The 26036-nt window shown below is 32.4% G+C and overlaps 1 protein-coding gene across 2 annotated transcripts in view; it reads left to right on the plus strand.

Annotated features, from left to right (window-relative positions):
• LOC124455410 (myotubularin-related protein 5-like) overlaps positions 1-23647 on the plus strand; it is a 45056-nt gene extending 21409 nt beyond the window's left edge. Inside the window, exons 7-13 of one of the 2 annotated variants that reach the window (XM_047006055.1) lie at positions 17396-17559; positions 17911-18073; positions 18518-18598; positions 19934-20063; positions 20605-20741; positions 22572-22685; positions 23408-23647. In XM_047006055.1, the coding sequence (XP_046862011.1) occupies positions 17396-17559; positions 17911-18073; positions 18518-18598; positions 19934-20063; positions 20605-20741; positions 22572-22685; positions 23408-23500 (882 nt within the window). In that variant the 3' untranslated portion in view covers positions 23501-23647. The remainder of the gene's footprint in view (positions 1-17395; positions 17560-17910; positions 18074-18517; positions 18599-19933; positions 20064-20604; positions 20742-22571; positions 22686-23407) is intronic. The other variant, XR_006951832.1, reaches the window with a different exon arrangement.
• The last annotated feature ends 2389 nt before the right edge of the window (positions 23648-26036 follow it).

The following is a 26036-nucleotide window of genomic DNA, read 5'->3' on the forward strand; positions in this document are numbered from 1 at the left end:
TATACATCTTTGTTCTTGGGAAAAACATGTTGCTAAGTTCTAATAATTTACTTGAAGAATTGATTCTTGGTTTTTTCTTTTTTATTTAATCCAGTAAACTTTACAAACTTCACTTAACTTGGTTTTTTTCTAGAAACTTATTTATTATAAAAATCAGTCTTACATTTTACGCTATGATTCACTTGCTCTACTTTTATATCTTTTTCAAAGAAAAAAAGTCTCATGATACTGCTGATGCTAAATCGCCTTCAAATTTACACGTTCATACGGAGAAAATAGAAGGTATGCTTATTATATCAGAAGGTAAATATACAAAATTTAGAGCTTTATTAGATGAACTCTTTAATAGTCAAAAAGAGTTGAAATCGTAAAAATACTTGTATCCAAGATCAAGTTGATTCCATTGATTCTTCAAAAATTCTTTGACTTTTGTATATAAATATTGTTCATTGTTATAGAACTAAGCGGTTAGAACATTTTGAATCACAGATAACGCGAAACGTTGCAAATTTTTGGGTTATTTTTTGGTTGTATTATTTGCAATAACCCATGCTACTTTTGTGACATTAAGATACTTTAAAAAACCAGCATTGATTATAAGAAATTTTATACACAAAACCTCAATTGTAAAGCACATCCAGGTGTCTCACTTTCCCTTATTCATTCCCAAAAAAAGATACAGTTCTAAAGGGAAAAATATGGAAGAAAAAAACAAAAAATAATTAAATTGTATTCGTTATTGACATTTTTAATATCACAACTCTTTTAAATCAATTTTGAAAATAATTATTTTTTGACTACATAGATAACCATTTAAAAAAAAGCGTTTTAAAATGTAATTTTTGAAGTTATTGAAATTTTAGAACAAATTTTTTAAGTCTTGTGTGTTTATAGATTATGAATTATTATTCTTGCATTATCTTTTGCTATATATAAACAGAAAAAATCGACAATTTTAAAAATTTTTATAAAAAATTAGTTTGTCGTGAAACAGTTTTTTTGTGAAATTTGGATTCATTTTAATATAATAATCTTACATTAGACCTGTTTAATGATACTGAGCATTTATCTTGTTAGTTTTTCTTATTTTGTCCATTTCTATAGCTATCTTGAAATTGATTTAAAATATTAATTTCTTAAAGTTTGAAGCAAATTGAGAACAATATAGCTAATTCACTTCAAGAAAAACCAAAAAAATAAAACATGTAGCTTTATTTATGTTAAGTGTTAAAATATTTTAAATATGTTGTTGAAATAAAACAAAACTAATATGAAACAACAACATGTACATCTAAAGTAAGTTTTTCGTCAATTTTCCTTATTTTTTTCTATCTTACACAGTAAAAACAGATTTGTCAAAATTAGCTATTAATTTTTTGGCCACGATCAATTCTTAAATTGATCAAACCTTTGCAACCATTTAAAATACTAGAGAGTTTAATTAATAACAATGGTAACATTGTAAGTATAACTGCACACGTTACCAATGCATTTTCACTGCGAATGCATTTTTACAAATTTTTTTATTGTGTATGCTTTCATGATTTGATTTGAAATTTAGGTTAGAAACTACATAAAGCCTGTTCATCTTCAATATTATATATGATATGGCTGAAATAGAATTTTATACTTATAGAAACGTCGAAATTAACTCGCTGACAATTTTTATACATTTTTTAAAGAAATAAACATTGATAACAATGATGCTGCTAGACTTACGTTTAAATGCCTTTAAATTTACGTTGTAATACGGAGGAAATAAAAGGTATGCTTATTATATTAGAAAGTAAAAATACGAAATTTAGAGTTTTATTGAATGAACTCCTTAAAATTCAATGTGAGAAAAAGACAAATATTTTGCTAAGTAATTGTAAGTCTAGATCAAGTTAATGTGAATATAGTGGATTCTTCAATTAGTCTTAACAATAGGTTTACAAATATTGTTTATTTTTTATAAAGCCAAGCGGTTAGAGCATTTTTTAATTCTAGATAACGTGAAACGTCGCAATCAAATCTTTTATAATGCATACCTTACTTTCTTTATTCTAAAATATTTTTTATTGACACTTTTAATATATTCTTAAATAAAAATGAAGCTAGATTGTCAAATTATTGGTTCAAATACACACACCGACCTATCGTGAGTTTTAGTTTGTTTCCATTGGTGACTACGTTTTTCTTGGTCTTTGTACCAGTTGAAAAAGAAGCTTATAAATTGTCTTACACCTTTATCTCTAAGTGACAGCAGCATAACCAGTTTATGTGTTTGTTGCTTAAGTTAAAGTTTGGGTGTCAGTTTCAATAAATTCAGGTATGTCAATACCTTTCTAACATCCTATATTACTTTACGTTTAGGCAAGGCTGGTTTGATTTTAAATCTCCTTTTCCCATTTGTCACACCAGTCTGTTTTCTTTAAATGATCACACATGCTGCAATTATTACAGTTAATGATGATCTGGCAGAATAAATTGCACTTTAGCCAAGATCCACTTTGAACAGATTAGTAAAGAAATCGACTGCCTGTTCTATCATAGCATAAAACAATTAATCTGTCGTTTTACTCAGATTCTTTTTCCTTTAGCGAAATATGCATAGCATTATTTTTGTTAATTTATATCTAAGATTCCAAAATGACGTCTTTTGCTGTTTCTTAGATGTTGTAACATTCTATCCTTGCCATACTAGCTGTTTTAATATTTTTTAAGGGTTATGTTTTTTTGCGAGGTTAGCAGACTGAAGCATTCCTTTCTTGAAAAAATGGTATTGTAGTAACTATGCATATTTTCATGGCTTTAGCGTACCAGGCGCGTCTGGGCCATCCCCCATGGCTTTAGAATCATGAACATGCATTTTTATGTAAACATAAAATTTCCAAGCCATTTTTTGATTAATTCTATTGTTTTTCCAATTTTTTCAATCATTCTATAGTAAAATAGACAATACATGAACCCTGGGAGGCTTGATATTGTTTTCTTATATTCGTGCTACCTCGCGTTTTCTGAACTTATTTATTGCTGTTAGGTTTTTGTAATGCTTTGCAAAGAGAAAAGGCTTTGTCATAAGTTAGGTTGATTGACATGAATAATCAGTTTTTGACTGGGCTAAATGCAAGTACAGGTTTCTGATAAATTAGGTTTCTGCATGATAAACCCTATATATAGTCAAATTGTTCTACTAAAGTATAAACTGAAACCGCAAGATGTTTTCTTCATATGTCAGTATATTAGCAGCAATATTATACAATTTTATCATTTGTCTTTGTCTTTTATAATAAATTTCCCACTACAACATATATATATTCAGCCGTTGTTATTTACGTTTTTTACATCTACAGTAGCTATTATGCAGCATTAAACATTACAAGTGAATGACGATTTTTTAAAATACAGATGTTGATGCATGTTTCTTTTCAATTTAGATGTATTATATGACATGTGTTATATAAATGGTAAAGGTATAGGTATTTTGTTCAATTAAAATATTTAGCGCCTTTTGTGTTATTAAGTGGATGTATAAATATACATGCTATGTAGCACAGCAGTATAGGCAGCAAAAAATTTACAACACTAGCTTAAGTAACGAAGCTTTACTGTGTGGTAAGTGTAGTCGCCTATAGGTGTGCTTTTGTTATAAAGGATATAGCAAATATTTAATATGCTATGAGCATGTGCGAACGCTGCACAATAGTTCATAATTTTTCAAAAAAAGATTTCTAACCATACAATAACTTTTTAAGTTATAAGTAAAACCGTTTGAATCAAGCATAAATCAACACTGTATCACTTATGCACTCGTTATGTAACACTCTCACACTGACTCTTGATGTTTTATATCATTTTAATATTTTTATAAAATAGAACACTTTTATGTGCATGACATTTACACATCAACAATGGCAATAAGTATATTTTGTGTTCGTTGCAGGGGCATGTATTGCTCAGTATATTATGATTAAATATGATTACTTGTGGGGTAAAATTATCAATACGAAGAGTAAAGATACTCTAAATAGGACTGAGAGGAGTAATGGCCTATTCTTGAATAAGCTAAGAAATTTTTCGAGGTGTAAAATGCATAATGACACTTTTGCACATAAAGAAATTATTGTTAACATCATCAGTGTTGGATATTAATTAATAATTTGATAGCTATGTACCGTATGCATTTTAACTGATATTACGAATTTTTAAAAACCTCCACATGCAATAGATCACTCAAATTTGGTGATATCATTTTAACACGCTGTCTTACCCAAAAACTTCACTAGTGAAAGCATGTTATCAATAGTTTTATTAAAATTAACATGACACACCCTTGATGAATTCTTACAAGTCTCATGGCTGTGTATATTATATGTAGTTCATGTAGGAAATGATAATGTTAGCGGCTGGGTGTATACAGTTATCCAACATTTTGTAAGGTTATCAACGTAAAAATTGCTATTACCTTGCTTTGATTGTACGTTTGTTTTTTTTTTACAGCAATTAACAAAATTCTGTTACAAATGGCGAAAGCAATTCCTGATAAATGGAAGGATTTGGCAATATCTCTGGAAATTGCGCATGAGAAAATAATAGAAATTGAATTAAAGCATCGTGACTTGTCCTGGCAAGGGTTTACAATGCTTAAATTTTGGTTTGAGTCTCGAAAAAGTAAGCAGTTGTGGTACGAAGAGCTTGCTGCTGCTTTTCGCGAGATAGAGAAGAATAATTTGGCAGAAAAAATTTTTCATGGAGGTGCAAATGTTGCTAAACAATTATAAATTTTAGTAAAAACTTATCTGTCCATTTTTATAATCGGCATTTTCATGTATAACTCAGAAGCATACATTGGATGAGTATTATTTACGCTTAGCTATATAAACCTGGTCAAAAGGTTCTAAAATGTTGTTGCTAAAGTATTGTATTCATACCTAAGGACAAGTTCAATTTGAAGTTTTTGAAAAACGCACCAGTGCTCCTTTTCCAAATTGCACGAGAACTATATGCTATTACTTATTAATGATATGCATGAAAAAGTTTCCCAATTTTTTTGATCTTCGATTGCAGCGTACGTGCATTTCATCCGGCAAGTTTTTCATATCAACTGGCCATAGGCGGCGCAAAAAATCACTTAAACAGTGTAAAAAAACGTTAACTCTCCCAATTTCATCGTAACAGACCGTGCACGCTAACTTTGTATTGATTGATTGTATTTATATTATATATTTACCTGCAGCAGTGAATCTAGGATTTTTTAAACGTTAGTGACTAAAGGCCTTCCCCCACTAGGAGGGTCCGGGAGCATGCTCCCCGGAAATATTTGATTTCGGGGAATTCGAAAACGCTTTTTTACAGCGTTTTAGAGCGATTTATATATTAGGAATGTGAGATTGATTAGTTTTGTACTTCCTTATATGACTTTATTATCCCTCTCCCTTTCCAATTGATTGGATTTAAGATTGAGTTTTAAACCAATCATTGTAAACCAATGTACGAAAATTATAGTTCTGTCTTTGGCATCTTTTGTAGTACTTTCCGTATTTGAATTCCCAAAAAATTAGCGATACTGTATTTTTGGCAACATGCAAGTTAGCAATATCGACAGTTTTAATGACAACAATAGTTCTCAAAGAAACAGCTCGCATGGCACTCTGACAATGTTTTGTTGTAAGATAGAAAACTTTTTTCTTTAACTTGTGCACATGTTGCTTGTGTTACAGACCAAATTTCTGCATCACAAGCATGTAATCACGAAAATTTGGTTTCGATGATAATTGAAAACGTAAATGCCAGAAATGAAAATGATGGTAACAAGGATTTTTACCAGCTATCTAACTGTGGAGAGGTAAAACAACTAGGTACTTTTCCCTGCAACACAGTTAGTAAGTTCATCAATGAAGCGGATATAATGTTTATTCCAGTTGGAAACGAAAACGATTTTTATATTCTTGGTGGAGACGACTTGGAGAATTTTCCCTTGAGATTAAAACAAGCAAATAAGGAGCTTTACCAGAGAGTAGACAAGAGCTACGGTTTTGTTAAAGTTCGTACAAATTCTCGTATCGAGGGCTTTATTAATCAGATTTTCTGCCACTTTTGTGTGAAAAGTCAAGAAAAACCATTTTCAAGAATGCCGTTAAAGTCAAATGCGATTACCAGTTTCTTAAATATGGTTATTTGGGAGGTCTTATTTATTTTAAAGATAATGAAAATAAATGGCAACCATTTGCGTATGGTGTATACGAAATAGATGAAGATGATGACATTTCTTTTGGTGGAAAGAAAAGTTATATATGCTTAAAACTGGATAAGGCATTAAAGTTGCTCCATTTCAAAGATTGTGAATTCTTCAAAGAACCAGATAGTAATGATGACGAATTTTCATCTGATGAAGGTAAATCACGGTTAATAGAAATTCAAAACGGTCTTTCTCGTCGTTTTTAGTATTTATTTTTGTTTACGAATCACAGTCACTTTAGATCTTTAAGAGAAGAATTTTCGCTCAAACGTTGAGAAATATGGCTTTGGTAATTCAGTTTTTCATTTTATACATACCATTGTTCACATTACTAAGCTTTTAATAATATAGCTACCTTGAGATATTTCTCGACTGTGATTAGTTGATTGAAGTTGTCTGATGTAAGATTTGCCTTCAATTATTTGCTTCAGACTAATTGCGTCCCATGTATTTTAATTCAATGATACAAGCAAATATTGTAAAATCTGATATTATACCTGAATTTCCTGAATCTGCCAGCTTTGCTCCCTGTCCGTTTACTCCTCCAGCCCAGTTTCCACAAGGTGTGACACATTTATTATTTTTTCCCATTGTCTTATTGCTTGCATCACAATTTTGTAGACGCTTGTTCAGTTTGTCTAAACCACCACCTCTTCCAGCAACCAGTAGTGGAACATTGTTGTTTCTAACGACAAAAGAACCTCCACCTCCTCCTGAAGATGGAGTGCTTTTTGCAAGTGCTATTTGCCCAACCAGAATTTTGATAACTTCTCCTTTCTTTATATCAAAGTCCCCTCTTATGTAAGCCCCATGACCTAAAAACGACATGGTCTTCAAAATCAATGACAGAAAAAAGAAATTTATTGTTTAGAAATGTTATATTCACAAAGAACGCTAAAGTAATTAAACTCTAACTATGAAAATTAACATTGAAATTTTACATCATATAAGACCAAGATATTTTAAACATGTTGCCTTTATATGCTTATTTGGTGGAATTTTTCTTTATAGAATGCTCACATATTTCTAACACGTTGTTGTTTAATAAAAGTAAAGTGCGTATGACATGAATGTTTTTTGCTTTCTCAAACGGTAAAACGATCTCCTCCGTTTTGTTCGTTCGATGGAAAGTTTAATGTTTAGCATCAGAACAAAAGTTAAACTCACTATGATGAATCAAGTATTTATCATTTTTACGAGTTTTGTTGGTATGTGGGTGTTCCTACTAATGAAAATATAATTGTAATTTTTTGTAACATTTTTGGGGATGAAGATCGTCCAGGTTAGTATAGAGTCCCGAAAAGACTGTTGATATAGATGTAGACTGACGTTTCAAACACTTAGCGGTAGTCATCTTTAGAGTCAAGTGAGGAGTAAAAATCAGGTAAGCCGTATTTGTTATCTGGTTCTTACGTCATCGTATTGTGTGTACAGGAAATGTGTGTGTGTGTGGGTATCAATTGTGTATTGTTATCGTGGATTAGTCAAAAGCAATGTGTTGTCTCCTCTAAGGTTGTCTCTTCTGAAGATGTCTACCGCTAAGGTTGTCAAAAGACTCTGAAGATGACTACCGCCAAAGTTGTCTCTTCTGAAGATGACTACCACTAAGGTTGTCTCTTCTGAAAATGATTACCGCTAAGGTTGTCTATTCTGAAGATGACTACCGCTAAGGTTGTCAAAACGTCAGTCTACATCAATACCAACAGTCTTTCTCAGGACTATACTAACCTGGACGATCTTTATCTACAAACATGTTACGATAGTCCCGAGTTTAAACGAGTCACTTTATTAAGGTAAATAGGTGGTAGAGATTTTGAAGCTTTCAATGACTTATATTGTTGCAGGAATCGCCATGTATAAGATATGTTACTTTACTAAACTAGACGATCCAAGCGTTGTAACCCAGTAAAGTTATTGTATACAATGTTCAATAATTCATCATATACTTACTAGGAATAATGCTTTTTGAAACATCTCGGCTAACTCGTATGCAACTTTAAAGCTGGTTTCCACTATTGGTTTAACGCGACAAACGTGACAGCGATTAACTTTAATCGCGATAATCGCATTTGGGAACGTAGTAATAATCACAATAAACGGCGACTAACAATCGCGACAAACGCAATAATATATCAAAAAATTTTTGATATCTATTTGCGTTAATTGCCAAAATGACGTCATTTTGAATAAAAATTTAGGAATTTAAAATGGCTTCAATATGTGTTCAATCACTTAATCCAGAAAGTATTAAATTTGATGAAAATTTGGCCGAGGAAGTGCGTAAGTTTCCATGCTTATATGACAAAACATGCAAGGATTATAAAGCAAGTTTGTCGTGGCAAATGTGGCAGAAAAGTGGCAGAAAATCTGAATCTATTTGAAGGTAAAACAATGTAAACAAAATTTAGGTGTGTTTGAGTGGCAGATTTCAAAGATATAGAGACTGCAGTCTGCTATAAAATATACAGCTTTCAATTTATCAAATTTTTTCTATTTACGTCTACTGTAGAACTATTACTAATTACATTTAATTTTTTTTATGTCAATAAAAGTTAATACTGTATGGGATATATTTTTTACTTACAGGTTTATACATTGTTTAATAATTTAAAAAAAAGATTCAGCAAGCAAAGAAATGACTTTAAAAATGTAAATAAATCTGGAACATCTCTGTCAGCTGTTGTTTCTTCCAAAAAAAATTGGAGTCAGTGTGCGAATTAGTTCAGAAAAAACGATGTGCAATTTTTTTGACAAAAGTGTTTCTTTAGAGGTATAATCAAATATATATTACGTTAATTATTACACAGCGCTAATTGCTAAATTAATATTTTTATATGTGAACAAATTCATATGATTTACGACAGTGTTTTTCGTTAGAACTGCTAATTTTTGCACATCGTTTGAAAAAGTGATAGGAACTGTTTTCATTTTAGCTAAAGCGATGTGCAAATTGCACATTGCACACCGTTAATTCACACACTGATTGGAGGACTATAATTTTCTACAGTGGTTAGTACCATACATAAAGGCTAGAGCAACAAAAACTTATTTGTCAGTATCATCTACAAGGAGCAGCTCGACAAGTAATTGTAGTTTGTTAACCAATGATGAAATTGAGCATTTCAGCTTACTAAATGAAGACTATGACTGTCAACAAATAGAGCCACATGAAGTATTTGATAATAAGATTATTGATATATCTGATACAACTGGACATAAAAAATGGTCAAAGACAAAAGTTGATGTTGAGCAAGAAGAAATACAGTTCCTTTGTACAATGCGAAAAGCAATTAAGCATCAAAATGAAAACAAACACATGGAAAAAGATGAAAATGATTTATTTGAATGCTTGTTGCCTCTCAGTTGAAGAAGTTAAATGCACATGAACAGGCAATTGCTAAGCATCAGATTCAAAATGTTGTTTTCAATATACAAATAAATCAAAACCCATCACCGTCTAACCAATTTTTACATAGTACTCAGGTTCTGCCTTTTCTCAGAATCTCAATAATGCAAAAACCAACAAGTTAACTAGACTGAATTGTTGACAAATTCCATTGAAGAACTTTGTTAAAAAATGCTCAACCTTTAGAGTATGAATGTTATTTAGAAGCCATGTTGTTTAAAAGAAATTGTTGACAGAAAGTTTTGTTTTCTTAGTTATAAATTCTTCCAGTGTTTCTTACATATTGCTGCTGCTAAGGCACAGAGCCTTTATTGCTATTTACGTAATGTTTCAATGCCTCTCTCATAGCAATAGCATTGCCAGTATAACGAGATCCTCGGACTTTGCAGTAGACGTAAATAGAAAAAAATTTTGATAAATCGAAAGCTGTATATTTTATAGCAGAGTGCAGTCTCTACACCTTTGACATTTGCCACTCAAGCACACCAATCTTTTGTTTACATTGTTTTACCTTCCAATAAATTCAGATTTTCTGCCACTTTTCCGCCACATTTGCCACGACAAACTTGTCTTTATAATCCTTAAATGTTTTGTCATATAAGCATGGAAACTTACGCACTTCCTTGGCCAACTTTTCATCAAATTTAATAGTTCCCGGATTTGTCTTCTATACAAGAATATCTGCCTTTTCCATGCTTCGATTTTAATAAATTGTTTTGAAATCATGTTGCACTTCAAACTGTTCCACAATTTCTTTTTTGTGTGTGTTTGTGTTTTTCCATAGTTTTCCCTGTTGTCGTTTTATTCTCCATGTTGGATGAGATTTATTGTGTGGCACAGCAGCCAGGCCTTGCCAGGCCCAATTTACTTTAATTTTGTGTTACAAAATCCCAGTTTTGGCGTTTTTTGCCTTTTACATAATTCGAATTTTGACAAAATTTTTTATCAAATGAACAGAATAACCGGTAAAGAGTTTTAACCAAAAAATTTCTATCTTCTTGGCTTTGTAACGCCTGGAAATTGCGATTGCAAGTTCGGCACTCGATGGATGCCATATTCAGAGTGTACGGTTGACAGTGAAAACATTAAACGACTGGTTTAAAATGAACGCTGAACATCTGAGCCCAGGCAGGTTTATAAATGTAAATAGTTTAGAATAAATTAGCATTTGAATCTTTCTTCTTCGATATTTTACTTTAGAATGATATCCTAATTTATCGATGTTTAAAAAGAACAAGTTTATTTAATTTCTTCCTTTCTATTTGTCCACATTGATTTTGCGTCCTTTCTTTTCCACAATGGTACAGTCGAATTTTACTGTAAATCTTTGCGATGTTTGTAATCAAGCTGTGGATATGGTTGTTCTCAACTGTTGTATCAAAGATATGATGATGGAGCTCTTTAAACAACGTGGATATCTTACAGGATCCTAATACTGAAGCTGCAATTGCATGAACAAGCACTTTTTCTTGCGGAAGATTGCCATCAGTTGCTGCTAACATTCGTTCAAAGCACTTCTCGGTTTCTTCGCAAATCTGAACAACACTTTGTGTTGGTTTGTAGAGCTTGCCTCGGTCTTTTAACTTTAAAAATTTGGAGACTGGTATGAATGTATCAGAGCCAAGAGAAGTACAGCAGTTGTGACAGTCTAGTTGTTTCTCCAGCTTCTTTCTAGCCAGGGTTAGTTGTTTTTTCCATTTTCTTCTGAACACTGCTTTTTTGTTGGTGGACCATCATCTTCAACATCATGTAATAAGACTTCCTCTAATTCTAGATTTCTAGTTTCTGCGTTTTCAACTTCTATCAACTGACAATTGTCTTTTTTCGTCTTTCTTAATGCTGGCTAAATTTTCATTTAACATCAGACTCGTCATCAGCACTTCCTTCGCTGTTACTGCGCTCATTACATTCTCCAAGTCTCTTTCGTTTTGAACAGCCAAAAACACAACATTGAACTCCCCGCACTTTCCCATTTTCCAATTGATTGTAAAAACAAATTTGGCGTCATGAAAAGAGGCCTACGCCAGCCTACGCCTACTTATTTTAATATTTATATGCAATGCCGATAATGATAATAAGTCAAAGATTTTAATTAAAATTTTTTTTATTTACAATGGCTATTTTATCTAATTCGTCTGATATCAATACAACTGACAAAAAAAAAACAAGCCAATTTATCCGTGTTTGCTAAATTATCTGGGACTGACATTTAAGATTAATGTAAGTGCATTTAGAACTCAGAGGCGTAAAGAATCTACAAATGTAAAGAATATTTTTTAACTATTGTCAAAAACAGTCAATTGTTTCAGCAGAAATAAGTATATTTCATATTTTGTATGCACAAGTTTACATTCTCGTCTAAATTTACATAAACTTCCGAATTACAAAAAATATGATTCACTCGTTTCATAGTTTGCTATGTTTTATTCTAACCCAAACGCAACGGGCTTTTTATGATCGTATATCACATAAACGAACTTTTCACGTCGAAGTTTCATCTATTTTACCCCTGATTCTCCGTAGTATCAACCGTGAAAGAGTTCCTACTTCATTAGATTTTCACTTGCTTTGTAGAAAATTTGTGTGATAGTCTGTCTTTAACTTAAACACTTACTACTTTACACGATCGATATCTGTCACATTGTTATAGCACATTTTTTAATGGATTTCACGAACACAAGCTACATGGTGTTCACTCCTGTTATCCCGTTTTTTAGGCCTTACAAAGCCAAGAAAAAAAACTATATTAATGAATATTCTCTACTAGTACTAGTATTTCTCTGCATTTGATTTTTGTCGATATCAGAAGTATGTAAAAGCAATAAAAACGCAAAAAGTATGATTTTGTAATACAAAAGTATAGTAAAGTGGGACCGATACTTGAAGCCAGTAGTAAATGATCGAACTTCCGGCGTCAATTTTCGCAAGAGATGCGTTATTCAGTCTAATATACATATCAATATAAAAGGCCAGCTACGCTTAGTCCCCACGCCTTGGTTTTCCTTGTTAGTTTTTGTACAAATTTTGTCAAAAATAATATCTCAATAGTCGGCCGTTGGAACATTGGGCAATTTGCTATCTTTTGACACCGTGGAAAGGGTGTCAAATGACAAGACAATCACGGTGCAAGCATTTTGTGTGAGTGACACCATGAGACGTGGATCGACACCCAAGCGATAATTTGTTGCGCAATGACTGTGACATCGTTGCAGATGGGAAATAGTAGTAAAACAGCTTGCCAAATCAATGATATTGATACCAGTGATTGATACATATTATATCTACCATGGTCTCCTACACTGCGAGTATTGATATTCTGCGCTATACTAAGTCGAAGTTTCAGTTGTTTGAATATTCAAGAAGGTATTTCCATCGAGATTTTTAAGTTGAAGAAGCTTGTGAACGCTTTTTGGTGCAAGAGAGAGCTTGAACAAGCAAAATTGGAATAACGACGAGGAGTATGATCTTTTGAATTTTCAGAATTGCCTTTTCCGCAGAGTCAGAATGACATATAATGCTTTGTGCACCAGGAAGGTTAGATTCTGACGTAGTTACTTGCTATAGATGATAAAAATCACTTAATTATGCTTAAGGCCCTTAATGATGTATGTATCAAATGGAATTAATATGGTGGTCAGTCACTCAAAGTTCATTAAAATGACCATGTATTTTCATTGAAAATAAGTAAGCCATCTCCTTAATTATTAAAGCTTGCTATAACACTACAGCTGTGTCCTTGAAGCTGTTTGCTTTGTACCCTATTGATATATATGTATATAAAATAATGCTACTTCTCAATTTTTAATGCCAGCTATAACACTGCAATTGTATTCTCGAAACTCACTGGTTGCTTTGTACCATATAGATCATATAAATAATAAGCCTCCTTCTCAATACTTAAGCTTGCTATAAAAAGGCAAAGTTCTTTATTCCCAAAAGCTGGTTACTTTGTAACCCTACCATATAGATATATGTACAAATAAGCCACCTCCTCAATTATTAAAGCTTACTATGAGAATGCAGCTGTGTTCCTGACAATGTTTGCTTTGTACCGAGAGATATATAAATAATTATCTTACTTCTCAATTTTCAATGCTTGCCATAACACTGGAACAACACTCCTGAAATTGGGTTGCTTTGACCATATAGTTATAGAAATAAGCCACTTCCTAAGTTCTTAGAACTTTCAATAGCACTGCAACTTTGTTCTCTAATATGTTTGCTTTGCACCCTATTGTTATATAAATAATAATTATCCTTCTCAATTTATGAAGTTTGCTGTACAATTGCTACTAATTCTCCAAGCTTGCTGCCTTGTACCCTATAGATGATAAAATAATGAGCCTCTTCCTCGATACATAACATTAAGCTTCCTAATTTGTTGTATAGCTGAAGCTCATTTCTTTGGACATGATCATTCTCTAACATTAAAAAAATAATTTATGTACCTCAACTATAAAACTATATAGTAATATTTTCTACTCAACTTGTTTTAGTACATTGGCTGATGGAAAATGTCTTTACAATGTTTGTTCTATTGTCTTGATTGCAAATGAAAATCTTTCCACCATACTTATGTGCCTCACCAACATTGATTTATATGAAAATGCTTCATACTATGCTAAGCACCCCCTTTATTTCTCAGTAAAGACCGAGAAAGCGAGGTTATTAAAAGGATTATTATATGGCATTATTTGACCTGAAACGAAGATTGATTTCTTTCTCGTCCTTAATGTGTTTTACGGGTTGATTTTCACTTTTCTAGTTTTCGTCCATAAAAATAAATCGTTTCAAATTGTATCTTCATGATAGTTTAACTGTTTTCCAAGTGTTTTTCCTTCGACTCACATTTGTAAATGGTTTTTTTGTTTCGTTTATTTTGCGTTTTGCTGTTTTTTTACGAAGTTTGTTTATATTTGACTGTAAAATTACGCGTTTTAGACCGTGGTCGATTACGGGAAAATAATGGAGCGACAAAAATGTTTCTGAGATAATCAAAGCGCGCGGAAGTGACGCTTACCGTATAAAAATTACCATTACTTACCATTACCTACCATTAACTACCATTAACTACCATTACCTACCGTTATTTATTTTATTGTTAGCCTTTCTTTAATGTTATTGGTTATATATATTCTGTTAGTTTGATGGATCTTTTGTGGTACGAAATGCGCCGGTTATTGAAAACTTGAATTTAGCCCAGTATTGTGAAGAGTATAAAAGACTTGGCTTTGTCTCTGTACTTGAGGAACGTATAGGGAGTAAAAGTGGATCTTGGAGGCTTTCTATGGTCAATCTTTCGTACGCAGCCTGTCGAAGTTAAAATAGTAAGAAATGTGCAGGAGATAATTTTCAATTACAGAATTGTTATGTTGAAAATTTCCGAATGAAACTTAGGAGAATTTATCCCTTTCTTTATTACCATAAGTGTTTTAAAACTCATATTTACTATCGTATAATACATTGATTTTGCGAAAGGGTAAGCTTTACAAGTATTTGAAAAATAAACATGTTTCGACAAAATAGTCATCATATTGTGGATTTTTCTTTCAGTTGCCCGGCTGTTTTAGTGATGCCACAACACGTGACTGATGACTCTTTGTTGCGCATGTCTAAAAATCATCGCCATATGCGTTTTCCTGTTGCAACGTAGAGACATAAAGTCAATAAATTCACCGTTTTATTGCGATCTTCTGCCATTGAACGAAGCTCTGTGGCATCCATCATTCGCTCTGTTGTAGCTGCAAGTGGTGGAAGCACTGACGCAATACGTTCATCCAACGTGGAGGAAGATAAATATTTATCTGCCGTTGGTTAGTTATTTATATTTATCGTTTCAACGCTCGTCCCCTACCCTCACATGTAAGTGCCATCCCCCCCCGAGAGCAATGCGATCTCTCCCATGCAAATAGATCTTTTGCCACCCTTGGTATCACAGCAATATATATTACTTTACTAAAATTATGGGTACGGTTTTGTGGATTCTCGTTTTTTTAACGGTGGATTTACGCCTGTTTTCTTGCAATTTCTTGATGGCGTCCATCAGGTTATCATTGTTTCTTAAAGTTATCTTAAAAAATTGGGGTTAATATGGGTCTGGTGTCCGTCGTCTGAGTATTGTGCGAAATGTTTTTTTATATTACACAAGAAAAACGTTTGACAAAAGCTTGTGTTGAGCATATTGTTGTTGTTTTTTTTTTGAGAACTTTATTCGATCACAAATTTTAGTCATGAAGTTAAGGTGCTTTTCTCGCTATAAATTTGAAATATACATTTAACTCTTAAAAGCAACTCTTTTGTGGTCATTATCTTCAAAGTTTTCTTGCATTGTACGACTCAATAAACCTCTCAATGATGCATAGTTCAGGTTCAAAAAATAACTTCTCTAGATAGTTAAATTCATTTTAAGAACATATGCACAATTTTTTTCAATGGTCTTCTCGGACCCAGAAATAAGTTACTCATAGACATCAGTGACGCACTTAAGAGAACACGCTCATTTCGTAAAGTAAAAACACCGTATATTATTAAAGAATTTTGGTGGGAAATGTTTGGACATGAATTGTCTCCCATCTTTTTTCTTTGCTATAATTCAAAATTAATGATAAAGTCACTTAGCTATTTGTTCATATTGTTTGTGTTCTTAGTTACTTTTTTTATTTTTACATTTAAGTTAAGAAAAATTACTCATATCAACATATTTTTTATGTTCTCAGATATTACGTCAGTATCCACTATCCTTCGAATTCAACGAGTATTATTTACATTTCCTCGCCTATCATCATGTCTCCATGCGTTTTCGTACGTTTTTACTGGATTCAGAGCACGAACGTGTGCAGATGGGTTGGCTATCAGATGCTGAAAAGAAAGATGCAAAGACTTCTAAATTTCACATAAAAAGTCTTTGGGATTACATCGACATGCTACACAAAAAATCATCATTATTTTATAATTTCAAGTTTTCAAAAAGAACATTCTGAAAAGGTGAGTTGTTGATTTGTAGCCATATTTTAGCAAATCTTTGCTGCAACAGTTTGCATGCAATATAATGAAATTACCTGCATGCTTTTCGGTCATGTAGTTGTGTAATCACTGTCAAATTGATTTAAAACAAGATCAAAGAAGAACAGGCATTTAACTCAGTGTATTTTTCAATGGACGCCTTGTATATCTTTTATCTAACAAGTTTATTGGTTAAACTTGTAAACTTCATTTAGTAAATCCTAGAATATCCTTGATTTGTTGTGTTGTACTTAAAGTGACTTTATTGGACTGTAAAACCCATTGAACTAAATAGAACTGGAATGTTACTTCCCGCCAAAAATTTAAAGCAACCAATTCAACTAGTCCCAATCCTTCCACGCACGGCATAAAAAAGTCCATTTACAGTGATAAGCTAGCGGGATTTCACCCACAGACACGCGTGGCTGAGAGTAAAATTTGGTAGTGTCAATGGTTAAATCTGAATATTTTTCTTCTCTAGACAAATACGAAGAGAAATACTTATGTCTGTGTATAATTATATTGTGCGATGTTTTTAATGAGATAGAACAAAATTTAAACAAAATGTGTTTGTGTAAATATGAAAGGTTTGATTATTATCTGGAACGAAAATATATTTTTGTTGCTAGAATTTCGCTCACAAGCACAATAATTATAATTTATTCAGCATCTAAAATACACTAGTCACAACGACTCGTTTCCTTTATTTTCTGTAGAAGATTTTCTTCTCTTAAACCAGATTTAATACATTATCTCTAAATTCCCAGGTGCTTCGTCCTCATTGCAACGTTTCCAATCTAAAATTATGGAGTTATTTTGTTTCGGAGAATGTCTCCACTGGTCCAGAGTTTGATCAAGAAGTCATAAATGAGACAGAAACTGCTGCCGAGGAAGGACAACAGAAGTTAGAAGACAAGTACGATGCCAACAGGTATGAATAAGTTATTGCGTTAAGAAGAAAGCGCGTTCCATTTAAAACGTAGCAAAGTACCTCTACGATTTGCGTGCTTCCATTAAAAATTAGTGAAGTACTACTATACTTAGCGTGTTTCCATTTAAAAATTATTGAGTACTTTAATAGTTAGGATGTTTCCATTTAAACATTATTTAGTGCTTCCATTGTTAACATGTTTCTATTAAAAAATAAGTTCAATGCCATTCGTACCTTGCATGCTGAATTTTTTGTTGCAAACTTTATTATATGTTTAAAAAAGTGATTTATAATATTCAAACGTGCGTAAATTATTGAATAAAATAGCTAACGCTTCATATTGTTTACTAGACGCTGTCGAAGTGGTATGTTTGGTGGATCGGTTCATTACGACAGTAGTAGCTGTGCATATCATTTGTACGAATATAATCGCATCGAAGAAGAGGCTGACAAACACACAACTCGTTGGAAACAAACATGGGAGCGTTTGGAACAGCCTAAAATAACGAAAACGGTATTTATAGCAAATATACTTTCTTTGTGACGTGTTGTTTTACTTTTACTTTGTAGACATTAAGTAAAGGTCATCCACTGGATCTTTTGTAAATGGCTTGTCAATATCTTATTTTAGGTCTCATTTAGGCAGCATAACTACTTTTTGCTTACTGGAGTGTGTGCATGGTGTGAATACCATTACAGATTGGAGTGTATGCATTGTATGAATACCAGACTGAAGTGTGTGTATGGTATGAATACCATCACAGACTGTGGTGTTTGCATGGTATGAATCCATTACAGACTGAAGTGTGTGCATGGTATGAATACCATTACAGACTGGAGTGTATGCATTATATGAATACCAGACTGGAGTATGTGCATGGTATGAATACCATCACAGACTGTGGTGTTTGCCTGGTACGAATGAACACCATAACTGACTGGCATTTTTTCTTTACAGTTTTTAACATATAACGAAGAACTTTCCAGAGTCCGTAGTGGTGTACTACACAAACGAGATACAATGGACATAATACTTGAGGTAGTATTTATGATTCTTTTTCTTTATGATTAATTTTATATTGATTGTAGATAATTTATAACTTCAATGACCATTTTATGATTACCTGATCTTAAATTAATATTCTCGTTCATGCAATATACTCGTTCTATTTTGTGATTTTTGGTAAAATACTTTCTATATACAAAAGGATTTTTTATCAGTTTAGCAACTTATAAAAATGAACTTTTTTAACATTTAGTTTTGCTGTGCTGGTAGCACTAAACCGTGAAATTGTATTCATGTTGTCTTGGAATATGTTGTATTCTTTAAGAACGACAAAACACTTTCTGAGTTTCTAGAGAGTTTTAGAAACACGTGATTGGGAGGAACAATAAATTACATGGCAAAGAGGAACACAAAGTGCGTGTGTTTCCAAAAATTTCCAGCTTCTTTAAAAATTTCACGAGTGTTTCTATATGAATCTATAGGAATAGGCAAATATTTTTTGTATTTTCTTTATGAAATAACATTTTAAGAAGAATATAAAGACAATGAATTCTTGAATTTTAATAACATGTTGTTTATATTTTTGCCTTAAAACTTTCCGCCATAACCACGGAAGTTTTTCAATAATTTTGGGAGACTGAAGCTCTCGGGCAATAAAGTGTTTTATAGACACGATTTTTTTGAGCATTGCACTAATCAGCAACCGTGTTTTTAAAAGTTTTTTCACACAATATGAGATTGGTGTCATGCCGCCATTTTGAAAGATTCTCGAACACAGTTTGTACAAAATTTTAATGTCTCTGAATTCGGATTTTTTGATAAAATCTTGAAAAGTAGTCAGTTAAAGCATTAGTTTAATCTTCATTTACTTTCTTTTTACTGAAATGGAGGTAAAATTGACATCTTAATGTTGCAACTTTTGTAAGTGACCTACCTTGTGGTGGCTCACTTCACATGATAACACACCATTTGTACTGGTTTCAGTAAATAATTTGTTTTGTTAAGTGACCTACCTTGTGGTGGCTCACTTCACATGACAACACACCATTTGTACTGGTTTCAGTAAATAATTTGTTTTGTTTAAATTTTCATAATACGTTGATTCCTTTGTTACGTTACTTAGGCTTTCCATGCCTGTTAAGATCTTAGCTTTAAAAAAATGTCAACATTATTGTGTTTTCCGAAGAATAGACAGCAATTGCTTAAATTTGTAATTCAAAATTATTTTTACAAGTTTTGCTGCGTATTTATACCTTTGAAGTAGAGAGTAACTTTGTTACTTTTATAAGATGACCTTGTAGAAACTGATTTCATTTAGTTTCTTTTAAAGGTACATACTATGTGACACATGTTACTTTTATATTTCAGGGGAAACTTCAAATCAAAGACTACAGTAACCAAGGTTTTTCACGACCTCATTCATTTGAACCTCACAGTTTCTTTACGCCAACCAACTGCGATTTCTGTCTACAAGTGATATGGAATATTGGAAAAGGAGGTATGGTTTGCTTGTGTATCTATCTATCTATGATGGCCATACAGTTGACTTTCCGTTACATCGATAAACACACTTCTTTATCTTGTCTACTGTGCAAAGTTTCTATGGAAATTTTGCTAATAAAATTTTACAACTTGCAAAGCTTTAAAGCAGAATGCACGCGCGTTATAGTTAGTTAAATACACCCCTAGTATAAATTTAATTCTGAAATGAAAGTGAAACAATCGCAGCCAGACAATATTTTTGTGCTAGATTTATGATAATTGTTATGTCATACAACTGATAATTTATTTCATGATGATTGTGGCGCCGCTATTGTCTATCATAAATTTCAATGAGTGTGTACCGTTGATAATTTAATAATTTAAGAAATTTATTCAAGTAAGTCTATCCAAAATAAATTAAAATGGCTTGGCTCACCCCTGTCATCTTGATACCCCAAAACTGTTCACCACGCGTCGTAGTTATGTTAACGTTTTGTAGTGAGATTTTGGCTCCTACCACCAAAAATTCTTTTGTATTTTAAAATGTATTTTTCTAGGATTCAGATGTACAGAATGTGGATACAACTGCCACGAGAAATGCTTATCACTTGTTCCTAAAACGTGTCCTAATTACAAAAATCTAAAAGACCAGAATGATAGCATGCCATCAACTAGTAACAAAAGCTTACATGAGGTACAATATAGTACACTAGTGAACTTCTATTGATGTTTGTTAAAGTGGTTCTATGACAAAAACTTAACGTTAAAAAATCATCGATTTTAGCATTCAATAGCTTAAACACATATCAATTATTGCTTTCATAAAATGTAAGCAAAAATAATGATATAACGAGGGAGTTATGAACATTTGAAATGTCTAATTTTCATGTCCGCCATTAAAATCGGCCATTTTGAATATTTGCAATCAGCAAAGGTCTGTGACGTCATAGTCTTAACACGGCAAGAAGCGCACATTGGAAAGTATACTAAGTAATACATAAATAGAGCAAAAAAATGTCAAATTCATCGAGATCTAGCTCGCTCTCTGAGTCTTCGATCGAGACAAACGCATCAATTTCTTCATCGGAATTTGTGACGGCAAATTCGAACGAATCTAATTCAGAAATTTTGCCATTTGTCGATAATATTGAGCCGCTTGCTTCGCCCGATAAAATTGCAGAGTACGAAGCTCCAGTCGCAGAAGAACGGCGGGTTGAAGACATGCTGCAAGATCGTTTTGATGCCCGTGTTGATGTTACTTCATGGTTAGATGTCATTCTTAGTGTGTTACTTTGATCCGAATCGTCTGCCATTAGCTATGATAACTTTATGGAAACATACAATTTGGCCAATATTAAAGGTGTGAATGTGGCCATTGTTCGTTGGATCTTGTTGTCAACCCTCAAGAGTGCTGATGCTGCATGGAAATAGAGCAATGCCGTGGTAAAATGTATCATAACGAAATTGATGAAAGGAAATGCATTTCGGATCACCCTGGCTTTAACGAAGTTTGCCTGAACGAATTTGTTCTTCCAGCAGCTTCGTTATGTTTAAAGCCAGTTAGGTTTAATTCTTCTTTGTTCATGCTGGATACAGACACTTTATTTTGTATTTCCTTTAAAACCTTAGTATAAATGTTATATAATGTTAAATATTATATATTGGAAGTTTGCCTGGATGTATTATTGCTTCTCTCAAATTGTGTAAATTTACCATCTGAAATATACGTAAGTATATAAGAGTTGAAACTTGTGCTAACGTCGCTCTCTTGACGTTGTTGGTGTTTGTGATTTCTTCCAAATAGTAGGTACGGCACCAGGTTTGAGCCGTCTAGTCATACCACCCAAATGGAATAAACGCTCAAAACAGTCTTCCGAGGAGTTATTCGAACAAATCATAAATAGAATTTCGCGCGAACTCGGATTAAAGTTTGCGCGCTTCGTCTGTACAAATTTAACCCAAATTCTTCTCAAAGACTCGTCGTTTGGGCTTTTATGTAATGAAATGCCTGTACTTCTATCAGACTTATTACTGCAATCTTGCACGACACATCGTGTTGAAGGCATGTTAAAAAAATTGAGTTATACAACCTTTTAAATCTCTATTTGTATATAGTGTTATATTGTAAACAGCCACAAGTTAAGACTATGACGTCACAAGCACCTTCCTACATGACAATTCAAACATGGCGCATTTTAATGGCGGCTCTTGAAATTCAAGTTTTATCGCTACGTAACTCGAGCAGCATGAAATACATTGCGCTAAAATTTCGCCAGAAGACATTTTTTTACATGCACAATCAATCTATGAAAAAAAACGAGAGGCAAAATTTTCGTCATAGTACCACTTTAACTGCAGACATTTTCCTTCACTTTTAAATTTATAATTATATAATATGTAAACAAAGAAGATATTGTTATGTTTCACTTTATATTACTCAGTTATACCGGATTAAGCTTTAGTTACACAAGCCAAAGTGATTTATCTTGAATTAGTCATTTAAATATTCTTTATCATTCCATAGTCTCCAAGTATAAACAAATCTTCCAAATTTTTGTGTGGGTATCTATGGAAACGAGGTGCTTTATTCAAACAATGGAAGCAACGATATTTTGTATTGGATACGGAAAGACATCAGGTAATGTTCTTTATTGGCTATTTTACTGAACGATAATTTGATGGAATGTGAACAGGAAAGATGGAAAACGGTGTAAGATAAAGCTTCAGATTGTCAATGTCTACTGGTTTCTGTTAAAAATTACTATAGAAAGGTTAACTTTGTTGTTTCTTACCATAGATTTGTGCCTATTTGATTTATTCCAAATCATACTTTGCGATACCTTCTTTTTGTGAGATTTCACCTTAAATTTTCATTATTCTATTTGTGACATCACGTTAAAAGCAAGAGTAACAAAAAGTGCATTTTAAAAATCGTTACATTACTGACAGAGCATGGAATTGTTAAATATATTTGTGTATCTTTCATCGCTGTGTTGTTTGTCTGAAGCTTTAAGGTGCTCTATATCATCACGAATTTTGATTGGTTTAAATTATTGTATGCAAAACCATTTGGTTAATCGTGCTGGCTATTTTCTGTAAACTATGTAAGCGTGGCTAGCATTAAATAATGGTAATAAGCTCTTTTATGAACTTTTAAATTTTCCCCGAAGCTTAAAGATGATCCTTTCTTTACCACTTTTAGTTGATTTAGATTGACATTGAAAAAGCAATTAAATATTTTACGCTGATAACATTGAACCTGTTTTTAAAACTTTGAAATAAAACCGATGGAAACAATCATGCATGTAAAATACTTATTCTTCTTAAAGACTACTTTCACTGCCTTATATGCTTCTATAGCTTCGTACAGAGAAACGATTGTATAATTTGTATGCTGCGACGGAGGAAGAAGCCAAGAAATGGATATCTAAATTACAAAGCTTGGATACGTAGAGCTTCCACGGTCCAATCATGAATTTCATTATAATCAAAAGAAATGTTGTGCATATGTGAAATATTTTAACATTTTATAACGCACATTTAGGGTAATTTATGTATGTATTTTGATTTTTTTAAATAATAGTATCATTTTGAGACACGTACAAGTTTCAAATTATCAAGACTGAAATAACCAATACGAATTTTCGTTGTATTTCCACATATTACAAAAATAGTGTGACATCAGTTGTAATCACTGAAGCAATTCATTTCTCATCGATCGCGTATTATAACACGAAGAGTCTCAATACTATCAAAAGGTAATCAGTGTAACTTATCTGCTCTGTCTGATTACGACCACGAGTCTTTAATCTTCTAGAGATTCACAATAGTTTTTCCAAACACATTAAAGGCACAGAAGCCTGAAAGACTTAGTTGATGTCTCAAATCTTGTAGGGTGTTGTTTGTCAACGTACACTGCCGTATAAGTTATCTTCAATTTGCTGTGCCTCGTTAATTGTCCTCAATAAGTTGTACCCTGCAATTTGTTCTCATGCAATACAGTTAAACTACTTCTATATATATAATAATCTTGCCACAATAAAAACCAGAATAAAAACTTCTGTGCAGTTCTATAAAATATGCTCACGCACGCAAGAAAGCTTCTAGATTTCCTTCTAATAATGACCATAGATTTCTATTGAATTACATGGGTGAGGAAAATGGCTTGGATGCAACTGGTCAAAATATAATGGAGGACGTGAAGACTCTCGTTTGCATTGTGGTTGTAGAACATACTTCGTATTAGGGAATCTAAATACTATTAAAAGTCGCTGGAGGAGGTAGCGTTCTGACCTTTTAGCAAAATTTAGGAAAATAGTATATTGCTCATACATAGTCAGTATATCCAATGTTTGCCACTATTTGAAGGACATTCGTATTTCAGGTTGTTAAATTAAAACTGTCAGTGAGTGTTTTGCTTGCTATTTTCATGTTCATATATAATAAAACGAAGACATAATACTTTTATTTTGTTTATGTTTCTTTTAAATTCTTGAATAATTAAACAAGTTTGTGTTTTGCAATTTTCAGCCGGTATTTCAATATTATGCTAAAAATATAACAGCATTTACACTCTTTCTGTGCAATTTAATTTATAAATAACATTTAATTATAAGTACTAGAGAAATGATCAAAGAATTAAAGCGAGCATATGCACTACGATAAAAACATCGCGAAGTTATAACTCATATATGCATCTAATGTTTTGCCAATCAATGCTCACTAAATCATTTAAAAAATGTTATGATTAACAACAATAAAAATCATATGGTGTAATACACTTGTTTTACGTAACAATATATTCCTACGATGGTTCGAATTCCTTTGCATTAAAACATTTATTATACACTGAATTACAGGTGCGTATGATGTTTTCATGAGATGAATTCAAGAAAATTGAAGTCGTTATCAGTTGAAGGTATGATACACAGAAAATAATAAAGGTGTAATTACTATACGTAATATTACTATAGATGATCAGTTATTTTATCTGTAATATTAATGATTTCGTACTTTGAATATATTCTTAGCTTGCTTTAATTCTCATACGTTAAAATTTTTACAAAATCAATAGTACTCAATGAACATTTAACAATTATTTGTCGTGCGTTCCTTTAAAGCAGTGAGTTATGATTAAAGGGAAACATTATTGGACGAAGGGAAACATTATTAAACTAACAATAAATTTAAATGCAGACCGGGAGTATTTTTAGTCTTCTGATATAAATTTGAATCCACCGCTGAATGACTAGTATGTCGCGTAGACACACTATAGATGAATTTTGACTGAATTTTATGTATTTTAAAAATAAAATATTTTGTTAGAGCTTTTGCACTAAGCCTTTTTAATGTCTTATTTGCGTCTAAGCCATCTATACGACGACATGTGAATTATATATAATTTAAATAAACTACTTCATGGTAGGTGAGTGCGTACAATTTAAAACTCAACGTAGACAATTTCTTTCTTACGAAGGAACTTGGATACGTAATGCCACATTATATACATATCAATGGTTTTCTTGACTATATTATGAAAAGATATAGTAGTCATTCGAAGGTAATCATTTAGCCTAATTGTTTTCTTAGTTTGAGTAAATGGACAGATGAGAGCAGTTGCATGGGAAGCAAAAGCTTATAAATTTTTCTTCTTTATGTTTTTTCTTGCGTTTTGCTGTTTGCTTTACGAAGTTTGTTAATACATGAATGTAATGTTATGCATTTTGGATCGTGGTCGATTACGGGAGAATAATGGACAGGAACTAATCAAAGCGCGCCATTTTGAAGAAGAGGCGCTTGCCATATAATAAAAAGAAATAATCTGCATCTTTCCTTTGCATATCTTGAATCATAGTTGATGTAATTGGCTTAAAACTACTGTTGCAAATATTTTGTATAAATATTTTGTATAGCGATAGTCTCATGTGGGATCAATACGATCCACTTCCGTTTTTTGCTTTTTACGCTTTACACGTCATCTCTCATGCTT

Source organism: Xenia sp. Carnegie-2017, unplaced genomic scaffold (genome assembly GCF_021976095.1).
Source record: "Xenia sp. Carnegie-2017 unplaced genomic scaffold, XeniaSp_v1 HiC_scaffold_4, whole genome shotgun sequence".
NCBI lineage: Eukaryota > Metazoa > Cnidaria > Anthozoa > Malacalcyonacea > Xeniidae > Xenia > Xenia sp. Carnegie-2017.